At 48.7% G+C, this 17,953-nt stretch overlaps 1 protein-coding gene across 2 annotated transcripts in view; it reads right to left on the minus strand.

Moving 5' to 3' along the window:
• The window catches only part of HIF3A (hypoxia inducible factor 3 subunit alpha), a 63,048-nt gene extending 52,198 nt beyond the window's left edge, over positions 1-10,850 (minus strand). The window contains exon 1 of one of the 2 annotated variants that reach the window (XM_077932285.1): positions 10,706-10,850. In XM_077932285.1, the coding sequence (XP_077788411.1) occupies positions 10,706-10,731 (26 nt within the window). In that variant the 5' untranslated portion in view covers positions 10,732-10,850. Of the gene's footprint in view, positions 1-7,358; positions 7,485-10,705 lie in introns of those variants that run through there. The other variant, XM_077932286.1, reaches the window with a different exon arrangement.
• Between the last annotated feature and the right edge of the window lie 7,103 nt (positions 10,851-17,953).

Below are 17,953 nucleotides of genomic sequence, written 5' to 3' on the forward strand. Positions count from 1 at the left end.
TTTAATGCAAAACTCTGAAGCACTTTTCTTTCCTGCAAATGCCACCATTTTCAGCAGGGCCCACCAGATCGTGTTATTTGGACTGGAGGACGCAGGTGGCGCTGTGGGTTAAAGCCTCAGCGCCTAGGACTTGCCGATCGAAAGGTCGGCGGTTCGAATCCCCGCGGCGGGGTGCGCTCCCGTCGTTCGGTCCCAGCGCCTGCCAACCTAGCAGTTCGAAAGCACCCCCGGGTGCAAGTAGATAAATAGGGACCGCTTACCAGCGGGAAGGTAAACGGCGTTCCGTGTGCTGCGCTGGCTCGCCAGATGCAGCTTGTCACGCTGGCCACGTGACCCGGAAGTGTCTGTGGACAGCGCTGGCTCCCGGCCTATAGAGTGAGATGAGCGCACAACCCTAGAGTCTGGCAAGACTGGCCCGTACGGGCAGGCGTACCTTTACCTTTTATCAAGGCCACATCTGCACCACACATTTAAAGCGCTACGATACTGCTTTAAACAGCTAAACCATTCTGGGAGTTGTAGTTTGTTTGGGGTCCTCTATTCTCCTCACAGAGCTACAATTCCTGGGGCTGCCTGCGAAGAAGAGGGCCTGACAAACCACTCTGGGAACTGTAGCTCTGCGAGGAGAACAGGGAGGTCTCCAAACAACTCTCCGCACCCTTTGCAAGCTGCAACTCCCAGAATTCAATGCGGGAAGCCATGGCGGGACTTTAAACGTACGACGTGGCGGTGACCCCAAACTACTTTCTCGTCTGAACGGCTTCAAGACCCCTCCGCAGGGGGACTCCCCCCTCACAGGGTGAAAAGTTCAGGTCCAGCAGTTTACACCGACTGCGAAATTTCCGAGGCATCATTACGGGGGTTCAGAAATGAACGTTTTCCAGGAAGCACAAGTGCGCTGAAAGCTGCCTCAAGGGCATCTGTGCAAGACAGCCTGTGCATAGGGGCTGTGACATTTTGGCTTAGCTGTAGCAAATGTAAGGATTTTGGGACAGGAGGAAGTCCTCTTCTGGTTTTCAAGGAAGGGGAAGCTGGTTCAAGAGATAGCGAGATGTGGGGCACAAGACATGCCTCTAAAGAAAGGAATGCTCATGGGGCTATTTCAGCATCCGCCGCCCCAGGCAGCCACCTCAATCTGTCAAACGGTGAAGCCGGCCTTGGGTTTTCATGCAGTCACAAAGACGCATTGGGTCGTGGGCAACGGCGAAAAGCAAAGCCTCTCTTGAACCACATTCAACTCTCTGGAAAAGACAACTGTCCCCCCGATTTTAACCACAAGTTTATTTTCCATTTCTGGAGCAAAAGAGAGGAAGGGAGCGAAGGCACAATGTCACCATCCGATCGCCAGCCGCTGCTCCCTAGACTAGGCCATAGCCTACGAAAAACACTGGAGTGATTCAGACTTAGTCCCAAACCATGGTTTCCCACTGTGGCAAGAAGCCGGGGGGAAACTTCGGCTCAGTATCTCCAAACACCCCCTCTTCTTCCATTCCCGCTTTGAGGCAAACCCTTGCTTGCCGCTGTTCCATACAGCTTGCGCTTTCCCTGAAAACCAGGAACAAACCATGGTGCGCAACCATGGTTCGCAGGGCAGGTGCACTCCGGAACAGGCTATGGTTTGCCTCAAGCCAGGATCGGACGGTGGGGGGGGGGCTCATAGCTCACGAAGGGAGGAAGCAGCCCCCGTTTTCCTTGCCGTTGCGCCCGAATGGACTCCAGATCATGCTGATGAAGTGCTCAGGTGGTGGCGGCAAGTGAAAAGCAATTATTTGGGCAATACTGAAGTTCTGAGCACTGAAAATTCTCAAAGATAGACTCCAGACACATTTCACATGGAGCAAGAGAAATGTCTAACCGCCCCCCCCCCCGCCAGTCCATTAACCTGAAGTGAATCCGGGGCAACAAATTTTCTGGTGTGCCATTGGGCCCATTAAAATCAATGTGCGGTGATCAAAGCACGGCTGAGTAATTGAAATACCCTTGAAACTTGCCCCCCCCCATCAAGGCACTTCTTAGGCCAGATGCAAATGTCTGTTCCCCTTTAAAGGAAGGGGAGGGAAGCTTAATGATCTATAATGGGAGGAGGGTGAAGCGAAACATGGCATATCAGTTTCAGCTAGCAGACTTGCAAGCCATGATTCTAATACAGGGATCAGCAAACGTTTTCATCAGGGGGCCAGTCCACTGTCCCTCAGACCTTGTGGGGGGCCAGACTATATTTTTTTTTGGGGGGGGGTGAACGAATTCCTATGCCCCACAAATAACCCAGAGATGCATTTTAAACAAAAGCACACATTCTACTCATGTAAAAACACGCTGATTCCCGGACAGTCCGCGGGCCGGATTTAGAAGGTGATTGGGCCAGATTCGGCCCCCGGGCTTTAGGTTGCCTAACCGTGTTCTAATATTTCATTTCCTAACACTGTTTTTTAAATTATTACCCAGATTCTAGGGAGGCGGGGTTGAAAGGCAGGATCTCTAGTTCTGGAAGGCAAGCGTAGTGGTTAGAGCTTGAAAAAACGGTAGGCGCCAGGTACACGATTTCTACTCCAGATGAATTAATTCACAACAGCTGCCACCCGCAAGTTCCTCACCCACTAATCGCTCAAGCCCCTTTTCCTAATTTCAGGTGTGCGTTGGCAGCAATTCTGCACCAAGAATAGAAAGAAAGAAACTTTGCACGCTCTCAAGGAACGTTACCTTCGTTATTAAAAAGCACCCGCATTTTTATTAGTTTGAAATGTATTTGCATGGTCTATTAGGCTACAAGAGACTAGTAGCCTTGAAACTGGAGGGAGGCAGAACTAAAAGAAAATTACCAATCACTTGGACTAGAATCTTGGTTCCACTCATAAGCGTGCATTAAAACACACACACACACACTTTTACCACCCTATCTGCAGGTAGAAACTGTGCTGGAAAGTTAAAGGGCAATTCCTATGTGACCTGAATGCCCCCCCCCGCCCCCCCGGAGGTCACTGAGTCCTGTCTCCAGCTCTTGGAAGTATATAGAAGAAGACTTCTGAAGACTTGACTTTATTTTGCAATTATGAATAAACAACCTGTACAGGTTTCCTTGCACAGACTGCTGGATGCACAAATTAATTCCTATGTTCCCACAACCGCTCTGCAAGGTTGCTTGTGGTACAATCGCCAGAAAAGCAAAAGGCAACAAACAAAGTGAGACGTCCAGTGTGGCTGGAGCAGAAACAGGCTGTCCATAAACGCCCAGGGTCACATCCGTGGGCTGGTAGCAAATACAGTGGTACCTCAGGTTAAGTACTTAATTCGTTCCAGAGTTCTGTACAGTGGTGCCCCGCAAGACGAATGCCTCGCAAGACGAAAAACTCGCTAGACGAAAGGGTTTTCTGTTTTTTGAGTCGTTCCGCAAAACGAATTTCCGTATGGGCTTGCTTCGCAAGACGAAACGTCTTACGAGTTTGTTTCCTTTTTCTTAAAGCCGCTAAGCCGCTAATAGCCGCTAAGCCGCTAATAGCCGTGCTTCGCAAGACGAAAAAACCGCAAGACGAAGAGACTCGCGGAACGGATTAATTTCGTCTTGCGAGGCACCACTGTACTTAACCGGAAACTGTTCTTAACCTGAAGCACCACTTTAGCCAATGGGGCCTCCTGCTGCTGCACGATTTCTGTTCTCATCCTGAAGCAAAGTTCTTAACCTGAAGCACTATTCCTGGGTTAGCGAAGTCTGTAACCTGAAGCGTATGCAACCTGAAGCGTATGTTACCCGAGGTGCCACTGTACTAGCCTGGCCACACTGAACCTGTAACTTCAAATCGCCCCTGACTATTTCAGGTTGTTCAACAAAGAGAGAGCAGGTTTGGATCTCGTGGGTCACTGCATTCAAATCCCCTTTCGGCCATAATGCTCAATGGAGAGGGGGAAGATGGCAACAGGAGCGGTCCCTCCCAGGTCCTGTTTAGTCAAAGGCATGCAAAATGAAATCAGATTTTTTTAAATAAAAAAAACAGTGCCTCTGAGAGCGTACAAAGGCTTCTCTCTCAATGCTCCACAATTACAGACAACCTTGGCACATCAGAGGTTAGAGGAAAGGGTCTTGCTTCCTAACACTGACTCTCGCTTTATTTATGAAAACGACACCGGAAGTTTGTTTCAAATATTATAGCGCTCACAAGGGATATTACCACCTCTATGTAATCACTAGCGGAGGAGATGGGAGTATCCTCAAAGTGGGTATCCTCAAAAGTCTCTGGTCGTCCCTCCCACATATACCCAACCCTACCCACTGCTGTCAGCTGCCACGCTGAGCAGCCTTGGCCAAGTCACGACTCTCTCAGCCTAGCCTAGCTTACAAGGTTGTTATGTAGATTAAAAACAAGGTAACCCTGTGCATACCACCCTGAGATCCTTGCAGGAAGGCTGGAATATAAAGTCAGTAGCCTGAGGTTACAATGGGGTGTAAGGAAGGAATTTGTCTATGGACCAGGGCCAGGGCAGAGATGTTCAAAGAAGAAAATTATTAAGGATGCTCAATGCAGAAAGTACCTTTCATGCAGTCATCCCATCCATCCCGTAAGGCTCATAAAAAAAATATCTGTGTTTTAGGGACTGGGAATCCATATCAACAGGATGTTACCGAAAAGACCGCATGCATCTATATCAACTCACCTGAGCCTTCAGGTGTACTTTTGAAGCCCTGCTCAGGCATGCCACCTGGTAAGGTAAATTATGGTGACAGGAACACAAGGGCGAGGGCTTTTTGACGATGGCCCCACAACTGTGGAATCTGAACCCACATGGTATCAGACAAACACCATATCTAAGGACTTCTGGCAGTTTTGCATAAAGCTAAACTACTATTCTGATTTTTGGTGGCTCTGAACAACGTTTCAATGTAGCAAAGTTTGCAAATTTTAATTATTTTGAATTTTATATTGTATTGTGCATCACTTGTGAACCACGTTGGGAAGCTTTTCTTTTTCCCTTGAAGAGCAGCATGCACATTTGTGAAATAATAAATAACTAGAAGTAAGAGGGACAAGTGTTCCCCATGTTAGATTCCTGCACCACCACCCCCAGAATACAACGTCACCCTCTGCCTCCTGGAACGCTGCTTTGTGCTTTGGTGCTCAGAGGGGCGAGATTTCAGCCAGGCCTCAGCCACAGAGCCAGTCCTGAAACATGCAAACCAGTAAAAAAAAGGGCCTTCTGAGCATGCACAAAGTACATTTACCTCCCAAGGGTGCAATAGCAGCCAGCAACTTGCAGGTTGGAAGGGCATGGCCCTCATATTAGGACACCAGGAGCCCAGGTGCTCATTTTAGGAAAATACCATATTTTTTGCTCTATAAGACTCACTTTTTCCCTCCTAAAAAGTAAGGGGAAATGTGTGTGCGTCTTATGGAGCGAATGCAGGCTGCGCAGCTATCCCGGAAGCCAGAACAGCAAGAGGGATTGCTGCTTTCACTGCGCAGCGATCCCTCTTGCTGTTCTGGCTTCTGAGATTCAGAATATTTTTTTTCTTGTTTTCCTCCTCCAAAAACTAGGTGCGTCTTGTGGTCTGGTGCGTCAGATAGAGCGAAAAATCCGGTAATCGCTGGGTGCCTGGTGATCACAACCTCTGAAACACAGTGCAGGTGGGCAAGAATTCCTGCAAGGAGGGCTCCCCTATGTCTAAAATGAGCAGGACGGGAGTATTTAAGTGTTAAACAACTTACAACCACAAAAATAAGGTGGGTCTTGAAAAGTATGCATCTCAAACATCAAAAGAGGGAGGGAGTTTCACAGGCCAGCGGCTGCAGCAGAGGGCGCTCTCTCCCAGTCACCGCCCCACAAGCTTCTGAACAACAAAGAGGGTCCCTTTCAGTGATCTTAGCACCCGAGAGGGTCTACAGGGAAGGAGGCTGTCTTTCAAGTATTTGGGGCCCGAGTCGTTTAGGGCTTTAAGCGTTAAAGGAGAAAACAGTAACACAATTCTTACGTCCCGGAGGACCAAATACCTCCATCTTTTCCAGCACCCCCTGCTGGTCATTCACAGTCGCCACATCTTCCCAAGTCCCCGACATCCCATCTTTAGTTCCCTCCGGAACCCACAAAGCGATGCATAAAAATGGCACTCAGTCGGGAAGTTAGGCTGCAAGAGGGGGAAACTGAGGCACGTCCTCAAAGCTGATGGTGGAGATCTAGCTCGCTGCGAGACGAGGACTCCAGGGTCCTGGACCCCACGGCTCCTTTCTCAGAAATTCCGGGCGTCACATATTCCAAGTCTGAGCTCCAGCCGCTACCGCCCCTTCCAAAATGGCGAAAGAACACAAACGCAAAACAAGCCCTTAAGTCCTGACTCCTAGTCCACTCTTATCAAATTATCTCTCTTGCCAATCCACCACTGTCCCCATCAACAGAAGAAATAAACCATATATGTGCCACCACTTAACAAAAAAAACCCCCACCACAACCACATCATTCAGATTCCGTTAATCAAAATGCAGGTCACAAGTAAGGTGAGAAAACGTCTCACCCCGAGTTAAAGATTCACGAACATCAGCCAAAGCAGTTCTGTGATTTAGCGCCAAGACGTCTTTTCCGACGCCAATTTTTGCGGCGCCAGATTTCTCCCGCCGCTGATTGTCCTCGTCCAAGCCAAGACTGGCTTGGGAACCCCAACAAAGTCTGGGTCAGGCAGGCCTAGGGGGCCAGAGACACCCCCGTCCCACCCCCCAAAAAGTAAACCCTTCATTGGAGAAGAGCCATTTCAGCCTGGATTGGGAGAAGGAGCAACAGGGAGATCGAAAGGAAAATAACAGAACGGTTCCCGAAATTTCGAAAACGCAACGAAGGCGAACTGGATTAATTTTATTTAAAAAGGACATGGGGATGAGAAGAGAAGGGGAATGGAAAGGCCGACAGGGAACTCGAGGGAAGAAGAGAAAGGCAAAAGGCACAAAAATAAAAAGAGAGTCGAACTGTGATTGAGGAGATAACCACAAATTTGGGGTGCGAACAGGAAAAACAGAAGAACATGCCCCCCCCCCCGCCCAAGGGCAGAGAAAACAGAGGAAAGGAGAAAATTCAGTAGCTCAAAAGAAGGAAAGAAGGGGTCTGTGTGGATGAGAAAACACAAAGGACAGGAGAGGAGGAGAAAAAAATCCACGTGGATGGGAAAGTAACAGAACAGACATGAGGACGGCAGGGGAATGAGGGCACAAGAAAGTAAAGGGACAGAGGAGAGGTTGCGTGAGGACGAAAGGGGCGCAGGACAAGGAGCAGGAAGAGATAGCCAGAAGGAAAAGCGAAAAGAGAGAAAAGAGAACAGGGAGAGGAGCCAAGCCAGGCGCACATCTGCTCCTGCTGCCTTTTGCCCCTGGCAGTGCCACACTCACCCTCCGAAGGAGCCCTGCCCGCGGGCGACGTGCCTCCAGGGCCCTCTTCCTGCCCTGTTGCCCCGCCGTCCCCCATCGCCCACTGACCGCCGCTGCCAGCCCCAAGCCGAGAGCGCTGCTATCCCCAAATAGGAACTGCCCCCTACCTCCGCCCCCAGCCGCGTCACAGCCTGGCACGGGGCCGGGAGCACGTGATGTACACAAGAGCCGTCATGCGCCCGCCGTCCGGCACACGAGGTCCACCGGCTTTCCCTGCCCGGAGGAGAACAGCCAGCAGCCGAGGCTGCAGAGGAAGGACATGTGCGAGGAGGAGGAGGAGGAGGAGGCTGGGTTGGGACGGGTGCCAGTCCATTCCGCCTGCAAACTCCGGAGGGAAAAGCAGAGAGTGAGCGAGTTCCGGGGATGCCACAAGGGGGCGCCGGAGGAGGGCAGGGGGGAAAGCAGGCCGGATCTGTGCCAGGGGAATCACATGGAGGCGGAAGGAGACCCAATTCAGCAGGAACGGAAAGGGTTCAATTGCCGGCAGGGCTGGGAGAGACTCCTGCCTGAATCGCTGGAGGGCCAGTGCTGCCGGTCGCTGAAATAGACAACACTGGGTGAAATGGACCAATGGCCTGAGTCTGTATCAGGCAAATTCCTATGTTCCCAAAGGCAAGGTCTTTGGGCTGGTGCCACAAACCCAGGCGCAGCGATAGGGGACAGATAAGCACTCAAAACGGAAAACCAGATTCCACAGGTGGATTTTCCTTATCAAAAGTTCAGGGCCCGCAGCGCCAGCTTCGCAGGATCTCTGCCTTAAAGGAGAAAGTATTTAAAAAAAATAAAATTGTCAGTGGCAGCCCCTACCCCAGCCAGCAGGGGGCAAGATTGCCTTGGTGGGCAGGAAAGACGAACCAACTGAGGGGGAGCTGGGAATTGCAAAGAGGTGTGCTCTGGCTTTTAATAGGGCTTTTGGGGGGGGGGGGGAGGTTTAAGTGCTGGGGCTTGACAGACCAGGTTCCTCGGTCCAGCTCTCCAAAGGGAGCGGCGACCAGTGACTTCTTTTAAAAGGCTATTCCAGGAAACAGTCCCGTAGAAATTCAAGGGAGAGTTCTTATTTTCTCCCTTACTTTGACAGGACCTCATTCGGGGGGAATTGGGGGGGGGGTACATCTGCACCCTGGCAAGCTCCCACTCCGCCCCTGGCTTACCAACAGTTAACGAGAGCCTGCGAGGCAAAAAAAAAGGGGTTGTTTGTTTTTGGGGTTTTTTAAAAGGATAAACACACACACACAATTAAGTGCACTTTGGCTTCCTGCCCTCAGTGGCACAGTGCCAGTTTGTGTCCTACCCAGCAACAGGCTCCAAGATCGTCCACGGGACGTCTAGCGGAGCTACTTGCGCAGCCCAGAAACCAAGCGGAGCGGACGGTCACGACACACCCACCCGGGCACGTCGGCGCTGCCATGGCCACACGCCCTTGCTCGCTCCGGTCGAATTCGCCCAACGGAGCCCGCATCCAGACCCAGACACCCACGCTGGCTGCCAACTTCCGAAGACCTACTTTTCACAAAGCTGAAAAGCACACGCCGCACACCTGTGCCCCCTCTCCATATAATATATGCATCTCTCTCTCTGTCACCCTGTTCATTCTTGCCTTAACCCAATTCTGAGATGATCTCCACGGAATTGACCTACATCTGAAATGACGCTTTGGCTGCCTGGCTGGGATACCTGCTTCGATCCAGCAGCCGCTGCCTAATTTTAAATGCCCCTTTGGAACACCAAAACTTCATGCATTTTCCTGGCCAACAAACAGCTGCCACCCCCCTTTGCCCCTCTCTCTCTCTCCCCCTCAAAACTTCGTGGGCGATTTAAACAGCCTAGGCGAACAACCTCTCTCCACCACAGTACCAAAAGCGTCCAAAATCTCCAAAATCCAAGACATGTTTTTGAAAGCCAAGTTTTCCGAGTTACAAAGGTCCTTATAAATCATCGTCAATAACAACAATGGCAAATATTATTAAGCGACCGGGTGTGGATTTCACGGTCCAGGCACGTTCCCTTTCAGGGATTGCTCTCCTCCGCTACTGTACGGAGATTCCTGCCAACTCACTTCTGGCAAAGGCTGCCAGATTTACAGGCAGAGCTTTGCGAAGACGCACCTTGCAGCTTTCGCCTGCCTCGTTTTTTTTAAAAGCGTCCATTTAAACGGGTAATCAAAATTGGAGGAATGGTGCAAAAGTAATAAAAGTGGAGGAGTTTCCCGGAATATTTGTCAGGAAAGCAACAACAACAAAAACCCTTTTCCTCACCCTGTTCCATATGCACAAACCGTCCGATCTCGTATGCTTGCATTTCTCAACTGGGGTCTAAAGGCAGCCAGCAGAGAGAGAGGGAGAGAGAGGCCATGATAAAAAGATTGCAGCACTGTAAACAAGGTATGCGGGGAGATTAAGCAGCAGATCCACAAGCAGGAGGAGAGAGACATCACACAGCCTGTGTTGTCGCTTTCTTGGGCCTGTTCCATGATATTCAGCTCGCTGGCTAGGGTTGGTGACCAGACTTGTGGTTGGCTACAGAACCCTGCGCTCTCTCCTTGCTGGTTTACATTTGGCACATATCTCCACTGTAATCTACTAGATCTCCTTGCGGCCAAGAGAACATGCCCCCCCCCCTTTCCTTCTTTCCAGCTCTGCAGGATTACTGCACATCCTCCCCATGTCGTCCTCCTGCAGCCGTCGGGTGACATTGACCAGCAAGATGCAAATAAAATGAAAAGAAAACAAGCTGGCCGTTTCACTCATTAAAAAATAATAATAATGAGAATAACAAGGTCACACACAATCCCCTCCAAACACACACACACACCCCACGGCGCCAGAAAAAGCTGCTCACAAGAATGGCACCCTTTAACATACTACTGAAGACCTAGATCTAGAAGTTTTTTGGGGGGTGGGGAAGGGAGTGGGGCGTTCTCAGGGCTGCGCAAGGAAGGAGGGCTCCAACCAGCCCCTTCCATGGAACCCCAAAAGTCAGGCGCGCAAATAGGTTGTGTGTTTTAAAATACACACAGCCCCACTTTGGAATCTGATGAGTCCGCAGATTTCCCCCCCCCCCCGACCCACATATAGATAAATCGCCCAGGGGGAGGGGGGCGGCGCGCGCAAACCATTGCAAAATATCTATATATCAGGGGCGCATGCCTCCCCCTGCGTTTGCGCAACCCCCTCTCCAAAACTGGGGGGTGGGTTGCAGATTTCTCGCGCACCCGGGAAGAGTTGGATCGCGGTGCGACACCCCCCCCCCAAAATAAAAACTGGGGAGGGGGGCTTCGTGCACCCCCACCCACCTTTCCTGGTTTTTACCTTGGACACTGCAAGCCATTCTCCATGGCTGGCTGGCTCTCCTGCGCCTCCTGCCCGGGTCCAGCCGCCTCGCCTGGCTCCGCGCGCTCCGCTCTCCCCTCCTGCCTCTCCGCCTGCGCTCCTCTGCCTCTCTCGCCCCCCCTTCTCCCCCTCCTCGAAGCCCACTCCCCTTCAGGCTACACCCACCGCCCCTCCCCCATCCGTGCCATTGGCTCCCCCTCCCACCCCAAGGTGCCCCCCCCCCCACGCCCGGCGCGCGCGCGCGCCCTCGCAAGCCTTGCAGATCCAAGGCGCTTTTTGGCACGCCTCCTTCTGCTGCTGGTGCGCGCGCCGATTGGGCGCCGGGGATGCCACTCCGAGACCCAAGGAGGGGGGGGTCTTCCCCACCTACCCAACCCCCCCACCCCACTTTCTGTGTTGGCAGCTGGCTAGCGCGAGGGGGCTCCGCTGCGGCTGCGGAGGGGCAGGGAGCGCAGCGCGCAGGGTGCTCCGGCCGGCGGAGCGCTCCTCCGGGCTTGCGTTAATCCAGAGTCACACTGCTTCTGTTCCGTGCATCGGATCCGGATTCGTTCCGGGAGATTAAGGTGGCCGTCGAAGCGTCTTTACCCGGGACGTGCAAATCAGCCGGGCGTCCTACCTGTGTGCTCGGCACAAAGGGGAGTGACTCCGGATTAAAGCTGCAGGACTGTGTGCACGCTTAATTGGTAGTAGACTCCACTGAAGCTCGGGGGGGGGGGCTTTTGATTCGGAAACAAGCCTTCAGCTCAATGCAGAAGAACGGTGCGAGTCCCCCGCCCCTACCCCTCCAAGGGCCTTGTGTGGGAAAGGGAGTGACTCTGATTCTTGGAGTCAATTCGGATTTGGAAAATGCAGCGCGACGCCGTTCGTTCCCTCTCCGTTCGGTATTCAGTGATGGAGATGAGTTTACTCTCGCGTGCGTCCATGTAATAAATGTCTCACCGGATCACCTTGCTTTTTGGCTTTCAAATCCAGTTTACACGCTCATTTGGAGTCGATGTAAGCGGTGCAACGCTTTCTAAATATGTCTGCTCAGATATTCCTCCCAGATGAATTCAGTGTGACTCCCTGCATCGAGCCCGGAATTGAACGGGTTTGGCCCGCGAAGCCCCCTCCAATTCAGCGACTCCACACCCAGACATAGTGGATCCAGATATATAGGATCGCAGCCTTTAAAACAGTTGCCTGAAGATGTTAAAACGGTTGTATAAATGCGCCCCCGTGTGGTGAGAGAAAGCGCCAGCAGCCTTTTCATTGCCTTTAAACATATCCAGCGTCTGAAATGTGCTGTTTCTACACCCTAGGGATGCATAGTATGCAATGTTATGATATAATTTTGAATGCATTTATATATTTGCTTGATTTGAAGCACTTATTTGCTCCTCTTCAGCCAAAGATCTCCAAGTGTCTTACAATACAATACAATACAATACAATGCAATACAATACAATACAATACAATACAATGAGGTGATAAAATCTATATAAAAGGTTTCTGTGTGTGTGTGCAGACTTCATGCTTCTTTGGGGGAATCTTAATTGAGGTCTGTTTGTTTTGCTTGTTTAATTTGTTGTTATTTAGTCATTCAGTCGTGTCCGACTCTTCGTGACCCCCTGGACCAGAGCACGCCAGGCACTCCTGTCTTCCACTGCCTCCCGCAGTTTGGTCAAACTCATGCTGGTAGCTTCGAGAACACTGTCCAACCATCTCGTCCTCTGACGTCCCCTTCTCCTTGTGCCCTCCATCTTTCCCAACATCAGGGTCTTTTCCAGGGAGTCTTCTCTTCTCATGAGGTGGCCAAAGTATTGGAGCCTCAGCTTCAGGATCTGTCCTTCCAGTGAGCACTCAGGGCTGATTTCCTTCAGAATGGAGAGGTTTGATCTTCTTGCAGTCCATGGGACTCTCAAGAGTCTCCTCCAGCACCAGAATTCAAAAGCATCCATTCTTCAGCGATCAGCCTTCTTTATGGTCCAGCTCTCACTTCCATACATCACTACTGGGAAAACCATGGCTTTAACTATACGGACCTTTGTTGGCAAGGCGATGTCTCTGCTTTTTTTAATATAGCCCCTCTATTTCAAGCACGGGTGAATTGACTCTGAGAGGAAGGGACTTGCCCAAGGCCACCCCATGAATCCTTGACAGACAGAATTCAGGCTCTACAAATCCCAAATCAACCCTTTCCCCACTGGCTTCACCCAGAAAAAATCCCCGGACCAAGGTGAGAACACAAAATACAATCTTCTCCATCAATTCCCGCCCCCCTCCCCTAAAAAACACGCCTGAAGTTAAGCTGGGCTGTAGCCTTCCCAGACGAATGCTGTAAATGGCTCTTCACCACAAGTGTCCACTTGTTAGGATGTTTGTCTTGTTTAAAATCACAGAATCATAGAATTATAGAGTTGGAAAAGACGCTGAGGATCATCTAGTCCAGGCATGGCCAAACTCCGCCCTCCAGATGTTTTGGGACTACAACTCCCATCATCCCTAGCTAACCAGTAGTCAGGGATGATGGGAATTGTAGTCCCAAAACATCTTGAAGGCCAAGTTTAGGCATGCTTGATCTCTAGTCTAACGCCCTGCAATGCAGCTGTATTTCTCCTTTTTGAGTTTTTTGTGCGGCAGGGCCTAAACCATGGGTAGGCAAACTAAGGTCCGGGGGGCCAGATCTGGCCCAATCGCCTTCAAAATCCAGCCTGTAGACGGTCTGGGAACCAGTGTGTTTTTACATGAGTAGAATATGTCCTTTTATTTAGAATACGTCTCTGGGTTATTTGTGGGGCCTGCCTGGTGTTTTTACATGAGTGGAATGTGTGCTTTTATTTAAAATGCATCTCTGGGTTATTTGTGAGGCATAGGAATTCGTTCATTTTTTCCCCCTTCAAAATATAGTCCGGCCCCTCACAAGGTCTGAGGGACAGTGGACCGGCCCCCCCACTGAAAAAGTTTGCTGACCCCTGGAACTCCCTGTCTATTTATTCATAACAGGCAGGCACCTTCTCTGCCCTCTTTCCAGCTCCTGTGGGCTTATTTATATGAACGAGGAGAGTGCTAGTTGAAATAAGAATTTATCAATAAATATATGTACAAGATGCCTGAAAGGGTTGTGAAGGATTGCTTTGTGGAAGAGCTGTTCCGGGTGTTTTAATGGTTCCAGATATATAAATGACTTTCCCAACCCCACAGCTTCAGAGTCCAGACGCTGCAGATGTTTCATTTAGGAATACAGACAGCGGCATTGCTAAGTTTCCCATCCGAATGCACCCACTTAAATTAATGAGCGTGGCTAGCTTTGGGCTATTAATTTCAGCAAGTCCACTCTGAGCAAAATTCGTTGAATGCCACCAAAAGTACTTAAAAGATTTGGAACATGGGCCCACAGACAGAAATTTGCATGTGATTTTCATGTGCCCGGTTATACACGTAAGAGGCAAATTCAGAATTAAAGTGTCGCAGAAGGCTCATTTTACATCCAAATAACCCTCAAATAAATGATTCATTGATTTGCACTCCACTGCAGATCACCCAGAACAATTCCTCCTCTTCAGTTCTTTTATCCCACAAATTCCTGCACCAAATAAATTGCTTCCCCCTTCAATTCCCCCTATTAATTGCCTCCAAATAATCTCTAGATGAGGTCATTTTAAATTACGTTTTTCTTCAAAAATTAATATCCTTCCAGTAACCCCCCCAATTTGTACCTTATCCAGAAATTATTGGACTACTCAATAAAAGACTTTTGAGCAGCACTTTTGAGTAAGGAGAGGAGCAAACGTCTTCCTCTGATATATTTCAGAGAAGGGAAAGAACTGCCAATAAACAACATTTTCCCATTGTCCACCAGAGGGCACTGTTGGCTCACAATCAAGGTTCCTTGGGGAAAGCCAGTGGGTTGCCTGATTGGTTATTAAAACCAGAGAAAAGGGACCTGATCCAACAGTGTAGCTGAAATTCCATTGTAATGATTCCCTTTTCCACAACAGGAAGAAATGTACCAGTACGGAAGTGCAGCCTTTGCTAACCTGATGCCCTCCAGATGTGGGTGATGGAAGTTGTAACCCAAAAAACATCTGCAGGGCGTCATGTTGACAAAGGCGGCTGCAGTTTTGTCGTCCACACATTTGATTTTCCCCCTGAACCAAGCAGGGATTAAGTCACAGTGTTTTCCCGTCTTCAAAATAATATTTTTCAGTCCTTCTCAATATATTTTCTTAAGAAGCCGGTACAGTATAAGCTTTTGCTCTAACGCAGCAACTTTTGTCAGATCAAATTATCCACACAGCTCTCTATCATGTTAAAATTTGCACAATCACATTATTGCACACCGTTTTTTGAATAATGTAATAAAAGGCTGCCATGTTGCCCTTAAAGTATCTGAGTTTAACATTCCTCTTAACATTTGAATGATTACCTCTTTGCAGGAAACAATAAATGTTTCTAGCACACAACTGAAAGAGGGATTTTGTAAAACCACAAATGTCAGTGAGATAAAAACTGGCATGCAGTTATCATGTTGCAACGCTCATTTAGTACATTCAGATTAATGGCCGTGATAAAATTAGGGAAAGATGGCAAAACTATTGAGCCATAGAAAACGGGGGAAAGTTTATCCAGTACAGTATTGCAAGAGAAGCAGTTTGTATGGAAATGTGGACTCACAGAGATTGCCACTGTAAAAACAGAATTGATAAAACGTGCCCTTTCTCTAAAAGTTCCTTTTGAAAAAATCTTTTCTACTTGATTTTCTTTATACATCCAAACTAAGTACCGTAACAGATGGACGTTTTATGTGAAATTGTATGACAGTCGTATATTTTAGCAGTGTATTATATTAATTTGTTCAAGTTTCACCCTGCCTATTCACCAAACATTCTGGGTAGCTAACAGCAACCTTTGCAAATACAACCCAGTATAATGAAATTCAGTTAAGAACATCAACAATATGCAAAGTAAAAAAAACAACAAAAAAGGCATGTAAACATCCATTTTAGACATCCAGTTATTGTTACAGTGGAGAAGGAAAAAAAGCTTTATAAGGACATTATTTTTAACCACCTACGTCAAATCTGAAAGCACAATGTACTCTTGTTTTAAAAATTGTTTGTTAAAGAAATATTTTAAACCACCACTGGTTATAATAAGCAGCACCATATGTACAGATCAACTGAAAGGCCAGAGACCTGACTAAACTGAAATGCTTTTGCCTGCTGGCAGATGATCATCACCAGAGACTTATTGTAAGTTTGGAGTCTTTTAAAAAAAATGCTAAAATAAAGATTGTTTTGAAACCTAATTAATCTATTAGCCCAGTACCCCTCGGCCGTTTTCCAGAGATGTTACAGGGAGAAGTAGGGGGGGTTGCTTTCATTTTTTTTTTTTGCCAAGGCATATCATTGCAGCTACAAATAAATATTATTCACGGGTACAATCTTTTTGAATGTCACCCAGCAAAATAATTCTCAGTTCTTACCTTCATGGATGCCTTCAGGTGCCAGTCATTTTCTGCAGTATACTTCTCATTCCAGGGCTTGACTGATTTTTTACCCTTGAGACGTGGATACCTCTGACCAGGGCTGGGGAATCTTTTTCATCCCGGGGGCCACATTCCCTTCAGGAAGACCTGTCGAGGGCCACATCCCAGGGGTGGACAGAGCCAAAGGAGCAAGTGAGTGGAGCAAGGATTATAAATTGTACCTTTGCAAAGTAGGCTAGCTTCTACACACAAACCCCTCTCTATGGTCAAGACAGATGGATGCCAATAACCCCTCTCTATCCCCCATCCAGACAAACAAATTACACTATCAGGGTTCTATTCCAGCCAGGGGGAAAACACTCAAAAGGGTGCAAAACCGGGCCAGTGTGGGTCCAGATAGAGTTGGTTGGAGGGCTAGATGTGGGACCCCGCACCTGTGGCTTCCCTTGCTGTTTTAAGGTGAAGGTAAAGGGACCCCTGACCATTAGGTCCAGTCATGGCCAACTCTGGGGTTGCGGCACTCATCTCGCTTTATTGGCAAGGGAGCCGGCATACAGCTTCCAGGTCATGTGGCCAGCATGACTAAGCCACTTCTGGCGAACCAGAGCAGCGCACGGAAACGCCGTTTACCTTCCCGCCGGAGCAGTACCTATTTATCTACTTGCACTTGGATGTGTTTTCGAACTGCTAGGTTGGCAGGAGCAGGGACCCAGGAACGGGAGCTCACCCTGTTGCGGGGATTCGAACCGCCGACCTTCTGATCGGCAAGTCCTAGGCTCTGTGGTTTAACCCACAGCACCACCCACATCCCCCTTGCAGTTTTAGCTGTTAACAAAAATGTAAAGGCAATGCGCTGGCTAATAACTGTTAGTGAATATACCATCTGTTGTGATGTCATTCAAAATATACCAATAAGCCACCTCAAAATGATGTATATATCATACAACACATCTCACAAAATATACAAGTCCCGTATTTTTCGCTCTATAACACGCACCCGACCATAACACGCACGTAGTTTTTAGAGGAGGAAAATCTGTAGGCATGCCGCACGTAGGCATTCCCTCCATAACACGCACAGACATTTCCCCTTACTTTCTAGGAGGAAAAAAGTGAGTGTTATGGTGCAAAAAATACGGTAACTACAAGTTGTTATATGTATCAGAGCCAAACAAAGAATCAAACAAATCAATGAATAGCGAGGAATGCCAGGCCGTCTCTCAAAGGAAGAGGTCTCACAAAAGTCTTGAAGGAAAACGTCTATCCAAAGTCTGTCCGAACTGATCCACTAGCATGATCCCCACTAGTATGAATATTTCATTGATAATTATTCGCTGATGAAGACTTTACAGTGGTACCTCGGGTTAAGTACTTAATTCATTCCGGAGGTCCGTACTTAACCTGAAACTGTTTTTAACCTGAAGCATCACTTTAGCTAATGGGGCCTCCCGCTGCTGCTGTGGCACCGAAGCACAATTTCTGTTCTCATCCTGAAGCAAAGTTCTTAACCTTAATTTTTGAATTAGCGGAAGTCTGTAACTTGAAGCGTACATAACCCGAGGTACCACTGTATTCCAAAACAGTTGAACTATTCCGGATATACTGTCCTTTTGAGACTTCGGAGAGACGTCTTCCTTGTATATTTTGAGAGATGCGTTGTATGATATACAGTGGTACCTTGGGTTACATACGCTTCAGGTTACATACGCTTCAGGTTACAGACTCCGCTAACCCAGAAATATTACCTTGAGTTAAGA

The sequence above is a fragment of the Podarcis muralis genome, chromosome 7 (assembly GCF_964188315.1).
Source record: "Podarcis muralis chromosome 7, rPodMur119.hap1.1, whole genome shotgun sequence".
Taxonomy (NCBI): domain Eukaryota; kingdom Metazoa; phylum Chordata; class Lepidosauria; order Squamata; family Lacertidae; genus Podarcis; species Podarcis muralis.